This window comes from Mustela erminea, chromosome 3, assembly GCF_009829155.1.
Source record: "Mustela erminea isolate mMusErm1 chromosome 3, mMusErm1.Pri, whole genome shotgun sequence".
NCBI lineage: Eukaryota > Metazoa > Chordata > Mammalia > Carnivora > Mustelidae > Mustela > Mustela erminea.
This window is the reverse complement of record NC_045616.1, coordinates 45,248,684-45,269,316: the sequence shown is the minus strand read 5'-3', so window position 1 is coordinate 45,269,316 and position 20,633 is coordinate 45,248,684. Positions and strand designations below refer to the sequence as shown.

The 20,633-nt window shown below is 40.1% G+C and overlaps 1 protein-coding gene across 1 annotated transcript in view; it reads right to left on the bottom strand.

Annotated features, from left to right (window-relative positions):
- Positions 1-9,392, bottom strand: part of PCSK1 (proprotein convertase subtilisin/kexin type 1) — a 44,472-nt gene extending 35,080 nt beyond the window's left edge. The window contains exons 1-4 of the mRNA XM_032335704.1: positions 9,377-9,392; positions 7,758-8,272; positions 4,464-4,568; positions 1,026-1,136 (exon numbers count right to left, since the gene is read on the bottom strand). Coding sequence (XP_032191595.1) covers positions 1,026-1,136; positions 4,464-4,568; positions 7,758-7,937 — 396 coding nt within the window. The 5' untranslated portion in view covers positions 7,938-8,272; positions 9,377-9,392. The remainder of the gene's footprint in view (positions 1-1,025; positions 1,137-4,463; positions 4,569-7,757; positions 8,273-9,376) is intronic.
- Positions 9,393-20,633: the final 11,241 nt, after the last annotated feature.

Below are 20,633 nucleotides of genomic sequence, written 5' to 3'. Positions count from 1 at the left end.
ACACAAATGTTAATGAGTCTCTTCTACTGCAATGAGTGAGTATTGCCTAGGTTAAGAGAATGTCAAGAGGAATTGATCCCTTTTCCCGTCCTTTAAGCAACAAAGATATCTAAGCCTTAGCTCATGGTTGTCATGAAAATTTATCTTTTATAGTACTCTCAACAAAAATACCACTTCCATCAACATGTATTACTGACATAGAAGCTTCATATTAAAATGGAAGGGAGACAGGCATGGAGCAAGGCTCTGCAGGCAAGAAAGAGCATTTAAAATTTCTCTACTCAGGGGCACCTGGGTGGCTCAGTCGGTTAAACATCTGCCTTCAGCTTAAGTCATGATCTCAAGGTCCTGGGGTAGAGCCCCACATCAGGCTCCATGCTCAGCAGGGAGTCTACTTCTCTCTATCCCTCTGACCCTCCTCCCCTCTTGTGCGCGCTCTCTCTCTCTCTCTCTCTGTGTCTCTCTCTCTCTCAAATAAATAATCTTTTTAAAAAAATTTCTCTACTCAATGTCCACATATCAATGAGGATTTGGTATCTTAAAAGTAAAGCAGTTTGCAAGTCTACAAATCTGCATGTAGATGACTTTTATCTCTCCTTGTGTTCCTTGGTTCAGAAATTCTCACTTGTTGGCATGTAAGAATTGCCACTCAGGGCTGTATATACTGAATCATGTTCACTGTGCCCTTTGGATGATTTAAAGGTTCTCAAGAGTAACTCTGACCAAATGTGATTTTTGCGATGATTACTGTTTTGGAACTCTTGCAAGACATGATTCTTCTGCCTTTGCTCCAGATAAGCTTTAGAAAAGAAAAGTCACAATCCTTCCTCTCATAGCAGTTAATAGCTGTGTTTCAGACACTTCCACCTAGTGAAACAGGAGATCCAGATCTTGGAAGTTCCCATCAGCTCTAATCTCCAGGTAAATTGGCCTTCTACCGAATTGTCTCTTTTTAAAAAAATCTATTTTGCAGATGTAACAAAATAATAGCCCAGATCCTATTCAGTCCTTCTGTAAGTACTTACCAAGTACCACTGCTGATTCCACATTGGATCGTTGAAGAGATTTAGCGCTGAGTCTCTTAAAACTGAACGTTTACTTCTCTCTTTTTCATACTGTTGTTCAGCCCATATTACCTACAAGGAGTTTTATAGCAAGAAAATCAGCAGTCAGAAAGTCACCTCTGTTTAACCGTCTTCCCTCTAACTAGCTCCAGTACCCTCCCCATCACAGTTGAGGCAGTTCAAAAATGTCTTCGTTTGACTGCAGATCAAACTGGCAGCTCAGTGAGAAGAAGGGACTACCCACTGGGGAGATAAACATTTCCTCTATTACAGTAAACTGTACCTTTAGGGGGAGGAGAAGGAGTCAGTGAAGTGATGATTCCCTCAAATTATTTATACTATGATTCCAGTGGAAGTAAAAGTTTAGTCTCCTTTCATTAGCATATGGACCATAAGACTGATTTTTTCTTGCCATCTTAGGGTTTTGTAACTGAAAATTTGTCCATTTTCATGGAATGAGTCAACAAGCTGGGATATTCCAGAGACTGCTGTTATGGTGCTCTTTTAGCTTAATTTCTCTTTCTTTACATGCAAAAGGTAGAAATTGCAAATGTTATGCCAGACAAGAGAGGGGCTGTGTCTTTGTAAGTCTAAAACTCTGACTCCCCTGTGCTTCAAGCTCCTGCTTAAGAGTATTTAATATGAGAAACAGATCCAGGGTGATGAATGAGTACTACTGACCATGCACACTTACCATTAATTTAGTCTCATGTATTATGCAGAGATCTGACAATACAAAAATTACCTTTCCCACATTGATGGCATAATCCTATTATACTTGAGACCCTGAGAGGGTGAGGGACTGCCTTGTGGTTATATTCATTATAAAACAACACTATGCTCTTATTTCACTGGGCAACATGACTCTTTCCTACCCAAAACATATTCTCTCTGTTGTACATGTGATGACAGTCCAGTGTCTGGTGGGATGTTGTTAATGTGAGAATACTCATGAGTCAGATCCAAAAATAAAAACTAAAAAATAATTTGTTACTAAAGGATAAAACCATCCACTAAGAGTGTCCTGAATTTTCAATTAGAAAATTTATGGCAAACCTATTATAAATATTGGGAGGGACTTGAAACCCTAGACATTAGTCACTATAATTTATTTTTAAAGACCATGTATGTTCAAGCTTAATTGTTTTGGCTTAAAGTACCTCAATGCTTGGAATATACTGCCTGTCCTCTGAGTTGGTCTTTGGAAGCTGGCTGCTAGGGAACAAGTACTAATCCTTGATAGAGTCACTTACAGTTGGAGATTTCATTAACATACTTGTAAAGATAGCCTATTGCTGCATTTCAGAAGGCTATTTTGAAAGAATATTATCCCCCATCAAAAAAAAAAAAAAGAAAAGAAAAGAAAAAGTGAAAATCAAAAGCAATTTTTTTAAAATGGAATATAAGAAGAGGCACTCCTCCATCTGATCAGATAAACATTCAGTTGTTGGAAACAGTGTTATGATTAATGTCATTAACTCCAAATCCCACATTAATCTCTATTAAGAGCAGACCAAATAGAATAGAGGAAATTAGGAATATCTTTCTTTTATGTATATAATAGGTATGCACTTAAATGTAAATAATTCTTTTGATTTGGGAAGAGCATTAAAGATCATCTAGCTCAACTTCCCACTGCTACCTTCTATGGGTTCTAGGATGTTTTCTAAAACAGAGTAAAAATAAAGTTTAGAAAAAATAAATTTTTCTAAAATAAATTTTTCATAAGATTATATGGACTCTTTTTTTATGAAGTTATGTTAGGGATTAAATTCTTAGTCTTTCTTCATTATCACTTGAGATATTTGCTCCCAAATCAACTATCCAAGAACTCTCTAAAGAATAGAACTGGGTCATTTGTTCACTTTAGTGAGATACTTTTAGTAATAATAACAGGTATTTCTCCACTCTGTCCAGTTTTCTTCTGAAGATGATAAGGGAGGACAGTTTGACTTCCTTGTGCATTAATGTCAGGCATGCATTTAGGCAGACAAGGAAATCTCTCTCTTGCTTTGCTCAAGGACTAAGCCTAGCCAGAGCCTTGGAAGTTGTCCTAGTTTTCACAGCCCATACAATGAGTCATCTGCTTTGGGATGGCAAAAGGAAGATTTCACTGGACAAGAAACTTTTCAAATAATGTTGAGCCTCTGATTTGGTCTCACATATCTAATCATTGACCTGAGTAAAGGTAGCCAGGGATGCCTCGGAGTTGTTGTTCTGCTGTCCATGGTCCTAATATAGTGTTCCTTGCCTAGGTGTGATTGCTGGTAACCAAGGCCCAGTCATTCCCTACTCTGATAATTTGCCTTTTTATTTTTCCTTTCAGCTTTTAAAATTCTACCAATTTACTTTAAAATTCTATCGGTTTCAGAACAAATAATATAAATAACAAATTATTTCACAGGGTTTATGAATTCCATGTACTTTCTATAGTTTTATCACCTTTCTGTCACTTAGATTTTCTTTCTAGCAAGTTGAAAGGATGTATTCTAGCTCTCACAAAGCTTCTATAATCTCTGGAGTGTCCTAGGCAACAGAAATCATGATAACAGAAAACAGGCCAGCCACAATAAATTTCAAACAGTATAGCACATTCTTGAGAAAAGCCAACATTGTGTATACAAATATCAATACTTCCAATATAGCCAACATTTCTATTAATATGTTTGCTGATCTTGAAAACAGACTTCAAAAATTAATAGGTACACTAGATATACATTCAAATTGTCCTCACACTATTTGCCTATATTCATTCAAGACATTTCCTGCTCTTGTCTCACCATTAAATATGCATACAAACAAGTATAAAAAGAGATCATATGCTTTCAAACATTACTATACTTTCAAAATAATACAATACTTATGGAAACATTTGGCTCATAAAGATGTAGATTTAAAACTCAATCATAAATACTAATTCCCCATATAACTAAACCAAACAGAAATGCAAAAAGGTGTTTTCAGTTATGTTGAAATTTATTAAAATCAATGTTCACATGTAAATTTCTTTGGCATCCTCACACTGGACATTAAAATGCTGATAAATAATAGGCGTATAAAAAAGGTTGTTAGTTGATTGTATCGGCATTTTTAATAGAGCTGCAATTTAATTTTTAATATTCGTTTTTGTGCTCTTCAGCTGGATTTGTGAGCTAGTATTTTAAACATATACTTTTATATATATTATATGTAAAATTTATTTAACTCAATCTATCCACTCCAATCCAGTTATTATTATGTGCAATTATAATCCTATAGAAATAACAAGAAATACTACAGACAGATAGTTGTGACCACAATAAAAAATAATCATATTTGCAAAGTGCTTTTTGCTCTTGCTGGAAATCATAAGGCAGATAAGTCAGGTTATTGGTTTGAAGACAAATGCACAACACTTACACGATCATCATCAGATAATCTCTTAGTAATATGAAGGGCACTCCTTCGAGACCTTCGGGGATGGTTTTTATGTTTGAATAAATAGTGATTTTCAAGTGATCCAATCTATAAAAGAAAAAATATTAAAATAAAAACCCACTTTATGCAAAATAAATTTATATGGGTTGTTAGACTGAAACCCATGTAACTTAGAGGCAGGCAATTTTTATTAAGCCCATTCTTTATAAGGAAGAGACCGATGGAAGCCCTTGCTCTCTTGTCACTATATTGAGTAAGTTGAGCTTACAATTTTATCACTTGGGCTCATTGTATACTTGGGGGCTAATGATACCTCTTTTTCAGATTTCAGAGGAACTAAGTTTGTTTCTGTGTGACAATATTGTGTAGGTAGACATTTCTTTAAAAAAATACCCACTTCATCAAATTTATCTTGTCAGAGAATAATAATTTGTGGAAAGCTGGCAAACCTTTTGGGTAGTCTCTATGGTCAACATTACATTCAGGTATAATGATTTATCATTGTTATAAAATACTGCCATTGACTCAATGGTGATAATTTTTATAAGCTACTAGTAGAGACCATTCGACTTTCCACTAGTTCAAGGCTTTCCATACGTGGAGCTGGGGAGAGGGAAAAGGTCATCAATGCTTAGCTCTTCCTCTGCTATCAATTGGTTTTGCTTCTGGTCACCTCTCTAATTCTGTCTTTACCCTGAGGCCTTCAGAAGCTCAGGGTAGTGAAGGTAAATCACTGTAAACAAAGGGAGAAATAAACAGAATCAAGAAAACACTATCAATCTTTTACTAAGAATTACTATTTTAAAATATTTGTTAGTAATGCCATTTTTCCCCCCTGGGTAAACTACAGTTTTTATTGTTTTGTAACAACTTTCTTTTTTTTTTTTTAATTTATTTTCGGCATAACAGTATTCATTATTTTTTCACCACACCCAGTGTTCCATGCAATCCGTGCCCTCTATAGTAATGCCATTTTAACTGGAAATAGCTGGAGAAAATATAGCATATGCAAATCGTATGTAAATATAGATTCCCCCCACCCCCACCCCACTATTTCTTAAAGCTTCCTGTGATCATTCCAACCCTTCTTTGAAGATCTTATCAGGAAAACTGAATTATTGTTTTTTGGTTTGGGATTTGTTATTTTTTTTAAGATTTTATTTATTTCTTTGACACACAGAGAGAAATCACAAGTAGGCAGAGCAGCAGGCGGGGGGGGGGGGGGGGGGGGGGGGGGGAAGAAGACTCCCTGCTGAGCAAAAAACCCAGTGCAGGGCTCAATCCCAGGACCCTGAGATCATGACCTATGTGGAAAGCAGAGGCTTAATCCACTGAACCATCCAGGCGCCCAAAGGGATTTGTGATTTTAAAAGCAATTCCCATAATGAATGGCCAGGTTTGGAAATATGCCTGGGGCTAACAGGTGAGAAAAAGAAAAAGGAATATTTTTGCTCTCTTACCCAATCTCTTTCCACATAGTTACCAGTGCTATTTAGCTACCCAAAGGTTATAGGATTAAGTCCCCGGTTATTCCCCCATAGGATACACAAGATTTCCATGATGCCTACAGTAGCTACCAGTACAATTCCACCTACAGCTGACACTTTGCTCAGATCCCAACAATTCCTTACAGTTTCTTCTAAATTCCTTTCTTTGTATCTTCTTTGTTTCCTACAATCTGTTTTCTGTGCCTTGAGTGCCTTCTACAATCTCACCAAGTTCTCCTGGCAACTTGACTCTTCTTCCTAAACCCTCTACAAATGTTTCCTTCACTGGGCTGTCTTTTTACACTCCTCCTCAATTCCTGTCCCTCTTCAATCCCTCAATCAACAAATATTGAGAATCCAGGTGCAACTTCTATTACACCAAATTACCTGCAATTCCAATTATTTGTTACTAAACCAATCTCCTCTAAATTCTTGATTCCCTGAAAGTTTCTTTTCCTCCTATTATTCCTCAGCCCCTAACAGGGAGCCTGGCACAGAACAACATCTGGGCAAAGCAAAAAGTCTTAGTCGGCTGCTGGGACACCGAGAAGTCAAACTGCTATTGATTTTTATGCTGGGCATTTAAAGACAATTTGGCTCATCAAGTTGGGGAATGAAGCCTCTGGCAAGGAGAGGCGTATTCCCCAGAGGATTCGATCTATGGAATCGCCAACGCCCACGCCGATTACTCATCTGTGACTTCAGCTGCATCTCTACAACCACCTCCAGAAAAAACGCGCCAAAATGTTTTACAACTCCCTCCTCCCCCGCTTTGAGGCACAGTTCCAAGGCGAGGGGCGAGGGCTTGATTCTGAGCCAAGGAAAATGAAAGCTTATATTAGAAATCACACCCCCTGGGGTTCCCCCGGGAATCGCACACCTAAGCTGTCACTCTAGTAATGCTTTAACACCCTCCTCCCAGCTATCTATGAAACCAGCTCTCCCTTGCACAGACAAGTTTTTATCACAAGCTGACACCCTCGGGGAAGCTATTAGGCATTTGGCTGGAGAACAAAAAAGAAAGAAAAGCTTTCCCCACAGTCATTCCAGCCCCTTGACCCTTCAGGGGGACTGACCCAGCAAAGTTGTGAAGCTCAGACTTTGCAAGTTCCCGATGAAGACCCGAACGTCCCGGTAGAGGCGAGGGGAGTGTTCCCGTGTGTTTCCGCTCACCTCTTCCCCGCCCGCTCCCCAGGCCACTCGCCGGGCCCCCAGCCTCTAGATCGTGAGTCCGGCCTCTGGCGCTCTTCCAATGCCCTGGGCGTGCCCGAAAGGCTGAGGGCGGACATCACCAAGCCTCTCTGACCCCTTGCATCAGGACTTAGATCTGATGCTGCCATATTGAAAAAAAAAAAAAAAAAAAAAAAAAAGGAAACAGCCGGCTCCTGACGCAGAGACCAGCTGAGTCCCAGGGGAGAGAACGCAGTGCCTCTCCCGGGGGCTCTTGGTTGGTACGATCCTGCATGCATCTCAAGTTCGGTGAACAAGCGTGGAGGGATTTTTCTCCCAAACCACGCGGGAATGGATTTAAATGCCAAAGCGGACGACAGCAAGAATAAGCTTTACCCAGCTGCAGCGGCTTCGTTCTGCCTGGCTGCTTCCAGCCCAAACAATAAATAATGCAAGCCTTCTTTCTCCAAGCGCGCCAGGAGCAAGAGCTGCAGAAGCTTCTGCTCTTTGCCACTGGGCTTAGGAGAGTGCGACCTGGGGCTCCCACTTGGGAGATCGCGCGTCAATCCCGCCAGTCCCCATGGGCCCCAGAAAGTTTCTGTAAAGTGTAAACTCTTACCTGACCCAAAAGGTCATAGCCCAGCTCCTCCGCTATGGCCGAAGCTGCCTCCGGTCCCCCGGGGATTTCTGCCGCCCATTCATTCACAAATTGCCTCTTCGCTTTTACACTGCTCAGTGCACACCAAGCGCAAAAGAGAGCGAAAGCAGTACACTGCAGAGTCCAGCCTCTTCGCTCCATGGCTCACACACTCGCTTGCACACAAGTCGGAAGGAGATGGGGGAAAGAAGCAAGAAAAGATGCAAGAAAGGAGAAAAGCCAGAAACACTAGCCCTTTTCTCCCACGGACTCTGGACCACTTCTCGCTCCCGGTGGCTCAGCTGAGATAGGAGGCGCGCGAGGAAAGGCTGGGCGGTGGCGAGCGCTCTTTGGTCTCCCGGCTGAGTGGAGCCCCAGCCCTTCCAAGCCGGAATGGAAATGAGTGTTTACACGTCAAATCGACGAAAGCCATCTCTTGACGTCAGATCTACCTGGACTAAGATCTGGATGGTATTCCCGGCGGGGTGGAGAAGCGGCTAAAATAAGCAGGGAAGGATTAAGGAAAGGAAGGAATCGATTGCTGGGATCAGTTAAGTCTGCTCCCTGACTGACTGTAAATTCTGTAGCCATGAGAAACACCTTCACTTCTCAAAGAGAAGTGCCCCTATTTGAATATTACTACCAAGAATCGAAGGCTGGGAGTTACCACACACTTTGCTGCACTCCTGTCCGCATTCTTTTCATTTACTTAGTTATCTCATGGTTTGGGGGGCGGGAAGGGGATGAATTTTTGTAAGAGCCCTGTGGAGATGAGCACCTGCTGTGAAGAACAGGAGTCTTAAGTCTGAAATCGGACAGAGGCTGAGCAGAGAGGAGAGAAACGTCTATTGCCCAGATCCTGATCTAAATTGCCTAAGAAAGTAAGCTCCTCTGGAAGACATTGTTAAAGCGATACTTTTAAAAAATGTATTCTCAACTAACATTGAAACCACCTTAAAGAAACAAGTTTAGTTCCTTGTGTCTCTCAACTTAGTAAAACAATATCTAAAATTTTATTCTAGATATTGCAAAGCCTAGTGTCACCCCCTTGCTGTGTTTATCTGAAAAATAATTAATCATTTTTAATTTTTTTAAGATTTTTAAAAATTTATTTGACAGAGAGGGAGAGAGCGCCTGAGAGGGAACACAAGCACAGGGAGTGGGAGAGGGAGAAACAGGCTTCCCACAGAGCAGGGAGCCCAACGCAGGGTTCCATCCCAGGACCCCAGGATCATGACCTGAGTCCAAGGCAGACACCTAACGACCAGCGACCCAGTTGTCCCAATCACATGATTTTTTAAAAGAAAATTACTTTCTTTAATCATCAACAAGGGAGTCTTGGAACCCAAACACTCTTGTGTTAGATCAGGGAGAGAAAGAGTGGCTTTTATTAATTTTGAACTTTACATTTTTTAATTCAGTAGAGCTCCTCTCTTGGATTTTGAGCTGAAGCTGTACCATTATTTTTCCATAAAATGCACAGTGTCACTCTGTGGAAGAATGTTTTCCCCCCGTGGGAATAGAATTAGCAAAAAGTCTAAATGCCCACCCCCGCACCTCCCACCCACCCCCACACAGACCCAAAAATGGATTCAGTCTACCTTGGCTGACTGAGGCTATCAGGATCCTCAAGAGTTGAACCTGGCTGGAAAAGCCCCAGTGTATAGTATTCAGCACCAAAGAATGGACAGCGCCACACGCGGCGGCGGCCAGAGCTGCCCTTCCATTTGAATCTCAGAAACTGCTCTCTTTTTGCAGCTAACCGAGCTGTTTCTCATTTGATCTGTGTCTTTCCCCTCTTTTAAAAAAGGTGGGGGGGGGGGGATTGACTGCTGCTGGGAGGAACTGTGGTTACGTTCTTGATCGTGACTACTGGCGTCGAGCTCCCGGGAGCGTGTTGGACTCATCCCAAAAGTGAAATTGCGGAGGCTTAAAAGTCTTGTCTGTGAAGATTTTTCTTCTCTTCTCTTTTCTTTCTTCTTTTTCCCTCTTCCTTCTTTCCTTCCTTCCTTCCTTCCTTTCTTCTTCTTTTTTTTTTTTTTTTTTTTAAGCTTCAAACCACCGGGGGGCGCAGACTATTATAGAGAAAGAAGAAGGAGGCTAAGATTGGAAAAGAAGGCATAAGAGATTGGGGAGAAAGGAAGCGAGAGATATACAGGAAGCAAGTAAGACTTGGTGGAGGATGAGACTGAGTAGTGCTAATTCTTCATTTGCTTTCATGTTTGCAGAAGTGTAGACTAGATTGATAATTTCTTTAAACATGAATCTTCTTTTTTTTAAGATTTTATTTATTTATTTGATAGAGAAAGATCACAAGTAGGCAGAGAGACAGGCAGAGAGAGAGAAAGGGAAGCAGGCTCCCTGCTGAGCAGAGAGCCTGCGGGGCTCTATCGCTGGACCCTGGGATCATGACCCAAGCCAAAGGCAGAGGCTTCAACCCACTGAGCCACCCAGGCACCCCGAAACATGAATCTTCTTAACAAAAACAAATGTCAATGTTGATAAGCCACATGATCCCTGAGATGTTGTGGAATGGGTTGAGATTAACAGCTCTTCTGTTTGCTCTGTAAATTCGCATGTAAATTCGCATGTGTGAGTGTTGATGGCTGGATGAACTTTCATTTATTCCCATTCGTGTCTCAGCCTGAGTTGTGGCCTCAAGTTCTCTAGAGTGTTTCATTCTCACAGCAGACAGATGCTAACTGTGTGCTAGCAAGACAAAAGAAGTTCCTGGCACATATTTAATAAAGGTAAGTATGGCTACAGCAAGATTATATTTTCAAGTAAATCAGTTTGCAGAGTGTTGGCAATGAGTGTCTCATTAATGAGGCGTTTGTGTTAAATGGAGCACTATACAAACCTGGAGTAAACATTTGACTGATATGCCTAATAGGTTAAACTAAATTTTGACAGTGAAAGCAGAATATTCTCATCCAAACTATATATATAATCTCAGTAATTTATTTTGAAATTGTCTCAATTTATCTTATGGACTTTATTTGCCACAATTTCTGGGATACAGAAGAAATGAATGTTTGCCAAATTTGAAGATGCAAATAGATATAGAATTCATCTTTGTCATATCAAAGGCTAGCCCTATTCTACTATGTGCATCATAGTAATAACCTCCAGGCCCATCGGTGTTGTATTTTGTACCATGAATTAAAAGAGCCAATTATCACCTTTAAGTTGGTTTGAATAGCGCTGGAGTCATCTGATTAATTTATATAGAAAACAGGATGATTCATAAACTGAAGAAAATTCTGTTTCTATTATGAATTATCAAGTGAGTGTTATGCCTTTCATGACTGCTTCCAACTGCCAAGTGATAAGGTTAATCATTTATTAAGTTTTCTTGGAGAGTAATAAAACCAAGGCTAGTATAAACAGCAAGTAAGAATATACTCAGAGATCTATAATCACCATATCTTTTTAGTATTAGAAAACAAGAATTTTGGGGCGCCTGGGTGGCTCAGTGGTTTAAGCCTCTGCCTTCAGCTCAGGTCATGATCTCAGGGCCCTGGGATGGAGCCCCGCATTGGGCTCTCTGCTCAGCAGGGAGCCTGCTTCCCCACCATCTCTCTGCCTGCCTCTCTGCCTACTTGTGATCTCTCTCTGTCAAATAAATAAATAAAAAATCTTAAAAAAAAAAAAAGAAAAAATTTTTAAACTTTTGTTACTATGAAATAAAATATGTACACTAAAGGGCACAAAATAATGTGTGCAATGATTTATCACAAAGTGAACACTATGTAAACATTCAGGTCAAGAAAAAGAACATTTCTAGCCCTCTGAACAATATCCTAATTCAGTTTCAAGCCGCATAGGAGGAGCAAGGAAATAACTTAGGTTTAACATTTATTTAGTTGTTATGTATACTTACTTGTTTCCTTTGAGTAACACTAACTATATATTATGACAAGTTTGTATTTAATTAGCCTGTAAATTAAGTAAAAGATATTTGGTAAAAGAACACGTTATAGAACTAAATCTACCTATTTCAGTGTTTCCCAATATAGAAAATAACAATATTTGTATGACAAACTGGAGTAAACTAGAGGAGATTTGGAGGCATATGTATGGGATTCTGTAGAATCATAATAATGTAATGATTCATTACATTACCTTCCAGGGATACAATTTTGTTAAGGAAATAAAATGGGATGTTTAAGGAAAGATATAAAAGTGAATGTAGATAACCTTAAATTTAGGAATATGAATATACTTCCATCAATATAGCATTTTTCTCAGTTTTTATGTTTGAAAGTTTATATATAACTTCTAATCAAAACACTTTATCAATGATCTTTTCAAATTTGTTTATGGCTGCTGTCAACAAGAAATTGTATTTGTACAAATAGGGAATAAAAATTTTGAAACAACTTTTACAACCATTAAAAATTTTTCAACATTTGATTTTAAATATAACAATTCTTTTATTTCCTCTCCAAATTTACCATTGGAATTTCATGGGGATTGTGGATGTTTAAAATTTGCCTAAATTTTATATGTCAAGTATTACAAAATAATATTGAAATTCTAAATTAGAAAATACATGTCCTTTAAAGATGCTATCATGCATCAACATTGCCACAAATGGGTAAAAGTATTTAATGTATGGGAAGATACCTAAAGATACACCTACCAAGAACTCTTGGTTTTCTTTCTCATTATCTATTCTCCTATGGCCAAATTTTGGTGGGCATGTTATGCTAATTAAGCACTTCAAACATAAACTCCTTTAGCAAATCCACAGATCCTTTTCTCGTGATGAAAAGGGACATGCTCGCAGCAAGTTGCTGAAGTAGTTATCAAGGCCATAGACACTCAGCTAGGTTGAGCTCACTGCCCTAAGGCCAGACCAATGAGTGATAATCACGATTGCCTAAATGCCAATCTAGTTGGGTCTTTTTCTCAGGAGCCCAGGATAAAGCTATTTGCCTGGACTTTCCAATGGTTGAGAAGATAAATATCTTGAGGGACATCTGTAATTCCATTTGGAAAGCTCTGATCTACAGAAATGGAGATAAGAGAAAAATAAAGCAGCCTGTACACTGAAAGACTTTGAAGTGGATGGATAATTACGAAGGACTTTTGTTGAATAAACTAGACAGAGTTTTGATTTTGATATAGAATCGAATTATTAAAATTGAAGAAATAAGCGCTATTAATTCTAATTATTAAAAAATTATCGGTTGTTTCTAGTGAAAGTTGATAATTAAACGTAGTTATATACAAGATTGTTTATCAGCAATCTTTCTTTCTTTCAAACAGTTCTTTTTTTTTTTTTAAAGATTTTTATTTTATTTATTTGACAGAGATCACAAGTAGGCAGAAAGGTAGTCAGGAGAGAGGCGGGAAAGCAGGCTCCCCGTTGAGCAGAGAGCCCGATGCGGGGCTCAATCCCAGGACCCTGGGATCATGACCTGAGCCGAAGGCAGAGGCTTTAACCCACTGAGCCACCCAGGCTCCCCTAGAATCGTTCTTTTAAAATGTGCATTTACTGTGCTCGCTTTGGCAGCACATACACTAAAATGTGCATTTACTGACTGAGTTTTGGAGCATTCCTGCTTCCATTTCCAAGCATGCTCCTACTTCCTTTATGCTCTCAAACACTGACATTTTCCTATGGAAAGTCCAAGACGTAACTGCTTTCTTGGTTCCTAAAGTGCATTTTTTTGACGAGAATTGTAAACTTTCAGTAGTGTAAAATGTTCTGAAAAATTATCTAGTTCCTCTGTTCTCAGAGTGCGGTCCACATACCAGCATGATAGGCATTGCTTTGGAGCTTGTTAGAAATTCCATCTCTCGGCCCCCATCCCAGAACTTCTGAATCAGAATTTGCATTTTTAATAAGTCCTTGGTGATTCATATGCAATTAAATTCTGAGAAGCATTGATCTAGTTGAACACCCCCCACCCCGATATATGACATTCCTTGGGAATATTCCTGTCAAGAGCGAGGTAATTCATGGTCTCCCAAAACAGTCCTTTCTTTGGTTTGATCTGGCTCAAGTGATTACAGAGTCCTTCCTTGTAACGACATAAATCGTCCCTCATTACCTACTTCCAGTCAAGCATGCTAATTTTGCCCTATAACACCACACGGATAAGTCTCAATCTCTTTTATATATGACAGCTCTTCAGACTTTGAAGACAGATTATTATGTCTTGCCTAACATTTTTCTACTCTAGGTTAAACACCCTCAGGTTTTTTTGTTTTTGTTTTTGTTTTGTTTTTTTTGTTTTTTGTTTTTTTTTTTACCGATTTTGCATCCCAGTTGGTCTTCTCTGGATAGGATCTCTTTGTATGTACTTTTTGATACATGGCATGTGAAGTGAGATGTAGTACTGTTGACTAAATCCATGCCGATTACAGCAAGAATCTCACCTCTTTTTGGAAACTATCCTTCTGCCACTAGAGCCTAAAATTGAGTGTGCTTTATTTTTTCTTACTGAACTTAGAGTCGACTAGGATCTTTATTCATAGTCACATGTGCTGCTGAGTCACATTTTCACCAGACTTGAACAATTTTTGTGTTTTTTGTTATCTGTATGTATGGGGCAGAGGTCTAAGCATAAGACTCATTTCAGCCTTTCAAGATATTTTGAATCTTCTTTTTGAAAAGATTTTATTTATTTATTTGACACAGAGCGTACACACACAAGGAGGGGGAACAGCAGGCAGAGGGAGAGGAAGAAGCGGACTCCCCACTGAGCAGGGAGCCCCATGTGCAGGACTCAGTTCCAGGACCCTGGAATCATGACCTGAGCTGAAGGCAGATGCTTAATTGACTGAGCCACCCAGGCACCCAGATATTTTGAATCTTGATTTCATCATCCAGTTATTCTCTCCTAGCTTTATGCTATATACAGATACAGTCAGTTTCCCATTGGTGTCTTCATTCAGGCTGTTAATAAAAAGATTTGCAGACAGGACAGAAGATAGAGCCACCAGAAACTTCCCTACAAGTTAACTTACTTAATAATTATTATGCATTAGAGACAGTTACTAATTTACCTAATTAAAATATCAAAAGGCTAGCAGAAAGACCTTGTCACATGATAGGCTGGTCCATATATAGCGACTGCAGGACTAATTCTCACTGGCATTAGTACAACTTGCTCTATGTGATGCTAGGTGCCAGTGATCAATATTTATGTTGTGAGTCATAGAAGCCAAAATTTTAATAATTTGCTTTGAAATTAATGGTAGTCCACTGATCGAGTTCATGGAATTTTCCTTCTTTTTATTCTTGAAACTGAGACTTTTTGAGCATCTCCACTCTTTCAGTACTGATCCTTATTCTGCTTTCTAATATTCCTCAGTGATCTCTGACACCAAGTTCAGGTGTCTCCCTATTTGAATGTATTAATTCTTGAATTGAAATTTACCCATATTACTTGCCTCCTCCTCTTGAATCAGCTGCAAGTCGTAGTAATATAACAGTATCACCTGGTACATACAATATTTTCATCTATCAAAACAAAAGTCATCTTGTTGGAATCAAAATTATTTTGGTTTTAAAAGAAAATAGGTGCATCTTAGCTGAAACTAGCATAAGCAGGAAAAAAGATATATCGGTTTGTGTAATGGAAGCTTGAAGAAAGAGCTGGCCAAGGACAGTATACCCAGAGACTTAAGTAGCATTAGCGAGTATCTCTCTCTTTCCTTCTTCCATTCTCTCTCTCTTTCTCTTCCTCATTTCTCAGTTTCTACATCTTTGTAGCTCTCATTTCTCAGGCTCTTCCGTAGGGTGAATACATGACTATTGGTGCTTCTGGGATCAGGTGCTTTCCAGTTGATAACACAAGGAGAAAAAGATCTCTTTTCTGTGCTCAATATAAAAATACCAGTAATTGTCGAAGCGATGATGGGAAGAGCCACAGTATATTAATAATATCCAAATTTATATTTTTTAGATAGAATAAAAATAATTTCACTTCCACAGCTATTTATGTTTATGACCGTAACTAGTTTTTACTCTGCACATAAGGACACTGATTTCCGGGCTTGTTGATTGTATTTCTTGCTTGTCATATCTGGAATCAAGATTGGCCCACCCTTTCAACCACAATTACAGACAATTGTTTGAGGCCTGCTTTTCTTTGTCTGTTTACAATAGCTTCCGTGCAATCCTTCAAGGTTTGCATTTATTTAAACAATAAGCAGATTAATTCCAACATTCACATTCACAGGAGGGAGATGAGAAGCAAAGGTAAAGTGTTGGGTTCAGTCCATTGTTGCATATCTTTCAGCAGCCTGGCTAGAAAGGAAACCTAAAGAAGACCAGTCGGATGGATGCTGGGGGGGGGGGGGGGACTTCAGCTGCTTCCCACCTTAGCACAGAGGACTCCATTCTCAGCTGCTCATCTCTCCTCTCCCCTCCTGGGCCTCTTTGACCACCACCTACTGGAAAGAAAACAAACCCATGAAAGCAAAATCAGTCCACAGCACATTACTTTAAAAATTCTAAATTGGTTTCTGACAAACTCAAAAGATATCTCATAAAAATCTAGAACTGTAAGTTTGGGATCCCTTACAACACCAGGAATCCCCATCATTCTCACACAAGAAGACAAAGTATCAAATTCTGCAGTTACGTTTACCCTCCACTTTTTTTTCTTCTTATGGTAGAGTTCAGGTAACCTTAACTCTATCAAAAGTGGGAAAACAAAACACAGCAGAGGGAACCAAGTGTTTGAAGACAATATTCTCTTAAGCCTGACTTACTCCATTCAGTTATGGTATCTGCCTGTCTCCTCTGAATATTGGTGTTGGCGTCCCCTTCCCCAGAGCTACCTGCAGACCTTTCCTGTACTGTTCAGACTTGGCCATGCCGTATCCCTATCATAACAGGAAAGAAGCAAAAGATCAGCTGGTCCAGTATCTTAAGCAAACATGAATTAGCCAGGTCTGGGTTGTTACATCCCAGGGAGAAACTAACAGATGGCAAGAGTTCATTCCCAGGCCCTGAATTTAGGAAAGAGATGAGCCTGTGAGGGGTGGGGTGGGGGGAGCATGAAGGAGGTTAGCAAAGCAAAGAGGTCAATTTAAGGCCATTAAGATTCTTCTGACTCTGCAGTCCAGACTAATCAGGGATCTAGGGTGGGGCCACACCGACACAGGCAGGAATGTGGTGGTTTGGCAGTGGGAAAGCTGGGGACAAAATGTTTTGTGGGGCACCCTGGCTGGCGATCCATTTTCTCTTCTCCTTGTGCTCTGTTGCTGGACACAGTAGAAGCAAGCGCTTTAATTTTATTTGCAAGGTTAGTTGAGAGTTCGCTGTAAAATTGGCATCATTTGACAAACCGGGCCCAAACTCTATCTGGATGGACATTATTTCAAAAAGCAGTAAGCACAGAAATGAGAGCAGACCTTGGAGCCAGATTGCCTGGGTTTGAATCTCAGTTCCGCCATTTAACAGCTGCGGATGTTTGCAGGTGTTTTGGAGCCTTCTTTGTTTCAGTTTCCTCATCTGTAAAGGCTACAATAGTAACTTTCTTGATGTCGTCATTATATATAACATACCTACAACGTTTTCCAGTGCAAATAAATAACAGTTATTGTTACTGAGAAAATAGCTCCCTGAAAACACCTGTTTGTTATAAATGTTTTTTAAATGGAGAGGAGGTTGTGGGGTTGCGGTGGCACATGGTATAGGGAGATGATTTCAGAACTGAAGCCTGCCCATCTCCGGCAGCCCCTTCTCCCATCTCCCGCCTCTTTTCCTGCTCACTAGTTTCCAGCATGCTCCTCTTGCTCTTTTATTTCTTTCTATCACAGTCTTGCATATTCTTGGCTGATTTTTCTCACAAGCCTGCTGAGAGAAGCAGGACAGATTTGATTAGCTCCAGTTCACTGAAATGCAGAAGAGTGAAGTCATTTCCCCACAGCTCCCACAGCCAACTTTAGGTAGCAGATCCTTCCCCTTCGAACTTTTGGCATTTGATTTCATGGTGGAAGACAAACAGTGACAGAGTTCAAGGTAATGGGAAGACCTAGAGACTTGCACCTTCTAAACACATTCTATAAAAATGGCACCTTTAAAAAAGCAGGATACTATGTCGACTCAATGTTGTCAAGTGTGCTGGAAAGGAATCGTGTGGAAGCGTGAGTCAGTGCGTTCGACGTTAAGAGTGGCCGTCAGCCCCTGCCTTCGGCTCAGGTCATGATCTCAGGGACCTGGGATCGAGTCCCGCATCGGCTCTCTGCTCAGCAGGGAGCTTCCTCCTCTCTCTGCCTGCCTCTCTGCCTACTTGTGATCTCTCTCTGTCAAATAAATAAATAAAATCTTCTTTAAAAAAAAAAAAAAAAAGAGTGGCCGTCAGACCTGGAGGCGCATAAAGTAAACAAAGGGAGCACCTTTAAAAAAATGTACCCCTTCACCTTGTCCTCCTGATATTAGAGCCAGCCTGTGATTCTATCTGTGCGATTGAACACTCTCACACAATTCTTTCATTTTAATTTCCTAACTTCGTGTGGGAACGTTTAGATCTGGCTCACACGAGCCGCGATTACCGGAATATAACAGCAGGCATTTGTATGGTTCTTGATACTTTTCACACAAAGATGTCACAGCTACCTGCTTCTCACTCCACCATTTTTCACAGACAAATGACCAAAGGAGTTGCAGACAGGGAGGCCACCAGAGTTTGCATAACTCTTCTGATAGAGCTGAAGCCACGACACAGGTCTGCCGTGCTCTGTCCGCAGACCGGGGATAGTTTGACTCGTTTATAGTCTGAGCCATGGAGGGCAGAGGGTGTGAGTCCTCCGTCCCTTTCTCACACTGTTAGCATAATTTGCTTACCCTGAGACTTCAGTGTCCTCCTCTGTGCAGTTGAGAAAATATTACCAAGACCTGTTCATGAGACCTCAAGGTGACTATCTCCTGTCAGTCACTGAGGACAGGGTTTGGCACAGGGTACGTGCTCAGTGAAGGCTGACCGTCATGATTACTGGTCTGTCTTCTCTTGTCACTTTGTTGGCTTCATATCAAAGAGTACTGCCCATGGCCTGAGATTAATCCCAGAAGCGCTGTGTCCCTGGATTTGTATTATATGAAAATATGATTGCCCTCTGTTGCTTTGGAAGGCTGGAAGCTTTAAAAAAATAAATGGGTTATATTGGATGACATCCCTGCTATTAGTACCCAGCCTATAGTCAGCCAATAATTTTCAGCTTATAATGCATAAAACTCACCTGGAGAGCTTGTTTAAAACGCACATTCCTAAGTATCCCTCTTCTTATAGTGATTTGGGGGTAGTGTGGGCCCTAGGACTCTGCAGACTTTAGCAAATACCCTGAGAGGTCATGAGAAATATGTAAAAGTCCCTTAACTGGAGTTGGCCCAGCACTCCAACCCCACTCTTCCTCCTCCTCCCCCCTCCTCCTCCTCCTTTGTTGTGGTCCTGTCATCATAACCTCTTCATCCTCCTCTTCTTTCTTTCTTTCTTTCTTTTTTTTTTTTTTAGCATTTGAAATAGACTGCCTGAGGTTATTTTCCACTATTAGGCTAGCTCTATTATTATCTCTTTAGAGAAAATGCCACTGAACCTGGGGGGAAAAATACAGAGTAATTACTCAAAGGAAAAAAATATATATATAACTTCCCTGGAAGCAATTAGAAAGACAATCATTAGATTGAAGTGATCATTTGCTCACATTTCACTGTGGGGTTCCAGCCCTCTCACAAGGAGGAAAATAGCCCATGTTTGTGTCCAGAGCTTACTAATGTTAGACCCAAATGTAATGCCTTGACAATACGTTTTAAAATCTTTCCTATAAAGAAGCATCACCAGATGTAGAATCCTTATTCATGCAATCCAACAAAAAAATCTTACATATATTAATCTTCTGCTTCAAGTCAGCCCAGCACTCCAAGAAAGACGCATCAGTCCGCACTTCCCACCCCAAGCCCCACCTGCTTGCACCTGAGTGCTGGGAAACTAGAGAAGAGGGCCCAGGGCCAAATTTGAAACCACATAAACTAACAAAGTGTGGCCACCTATTTGGGCGTTATGGCTACAGCTTCCAAAAAAGTAGACATTTGGCAATAGCCAGCTTTTAAAGAAATATAAATAGCCAATGCCAAGCACAGGCTTCCAAGTTTTTTTTTAGCCTCAATTATAGATTCTATTATCAGTGGTTGTCAATTCTTACTGCACACTGGAATCATTTGAAGAGCTTTTAAGCAGCACTGCTGGCACATCCAGAGATTAAGATTGAATTGGTGTGGCATGGAGCCTTCTAGGTGATTCCAATGAGCACCAATGCATGCCTGTGAATTACGTGAATCAGATTTACTTGAGCCTGCTCTCCACACCCCTCTGCAAGCTATAGATAATAGACATTAAGACTAGAAGTAAAATAAAGCAGAGAATTTTAAGAACATCTTAGTCCCCATTCCTGCATATTTTAGGGAAAGTGAAATATTAGGTCTAGGATTTCTCCCTAATTGTCTCAGTTCTCTCTTTTCTTTTGCTAGCATATACTTCATCTTGTCAAAATAACTCTCAGCACCTAAAAACATACAGAACCTCACAGACATTCCAAATGAATCTTGACAATATATGGAATGAAGGTTTAAAAAGTTAAGTCTGTTGGTTAATAATTTCTCTTGACTGAATCACAGTAGTCCTGGGAGAAGCCAGAGGCATTGAGAGTTGATTCACACACATACACACATACACACATGCACACAAGACGAGCTGGGAGATTTACATAAAGAGGGTATTCTTTGTATTCATCAGCATGTCTGGGTTAGACCTTTTCAGTTACCATCAAAAATAGGTACATCAAGGTCATGATTTGCCAATAAGCCTTATATAACAGATTTTTTTTCCAATTTTGTTG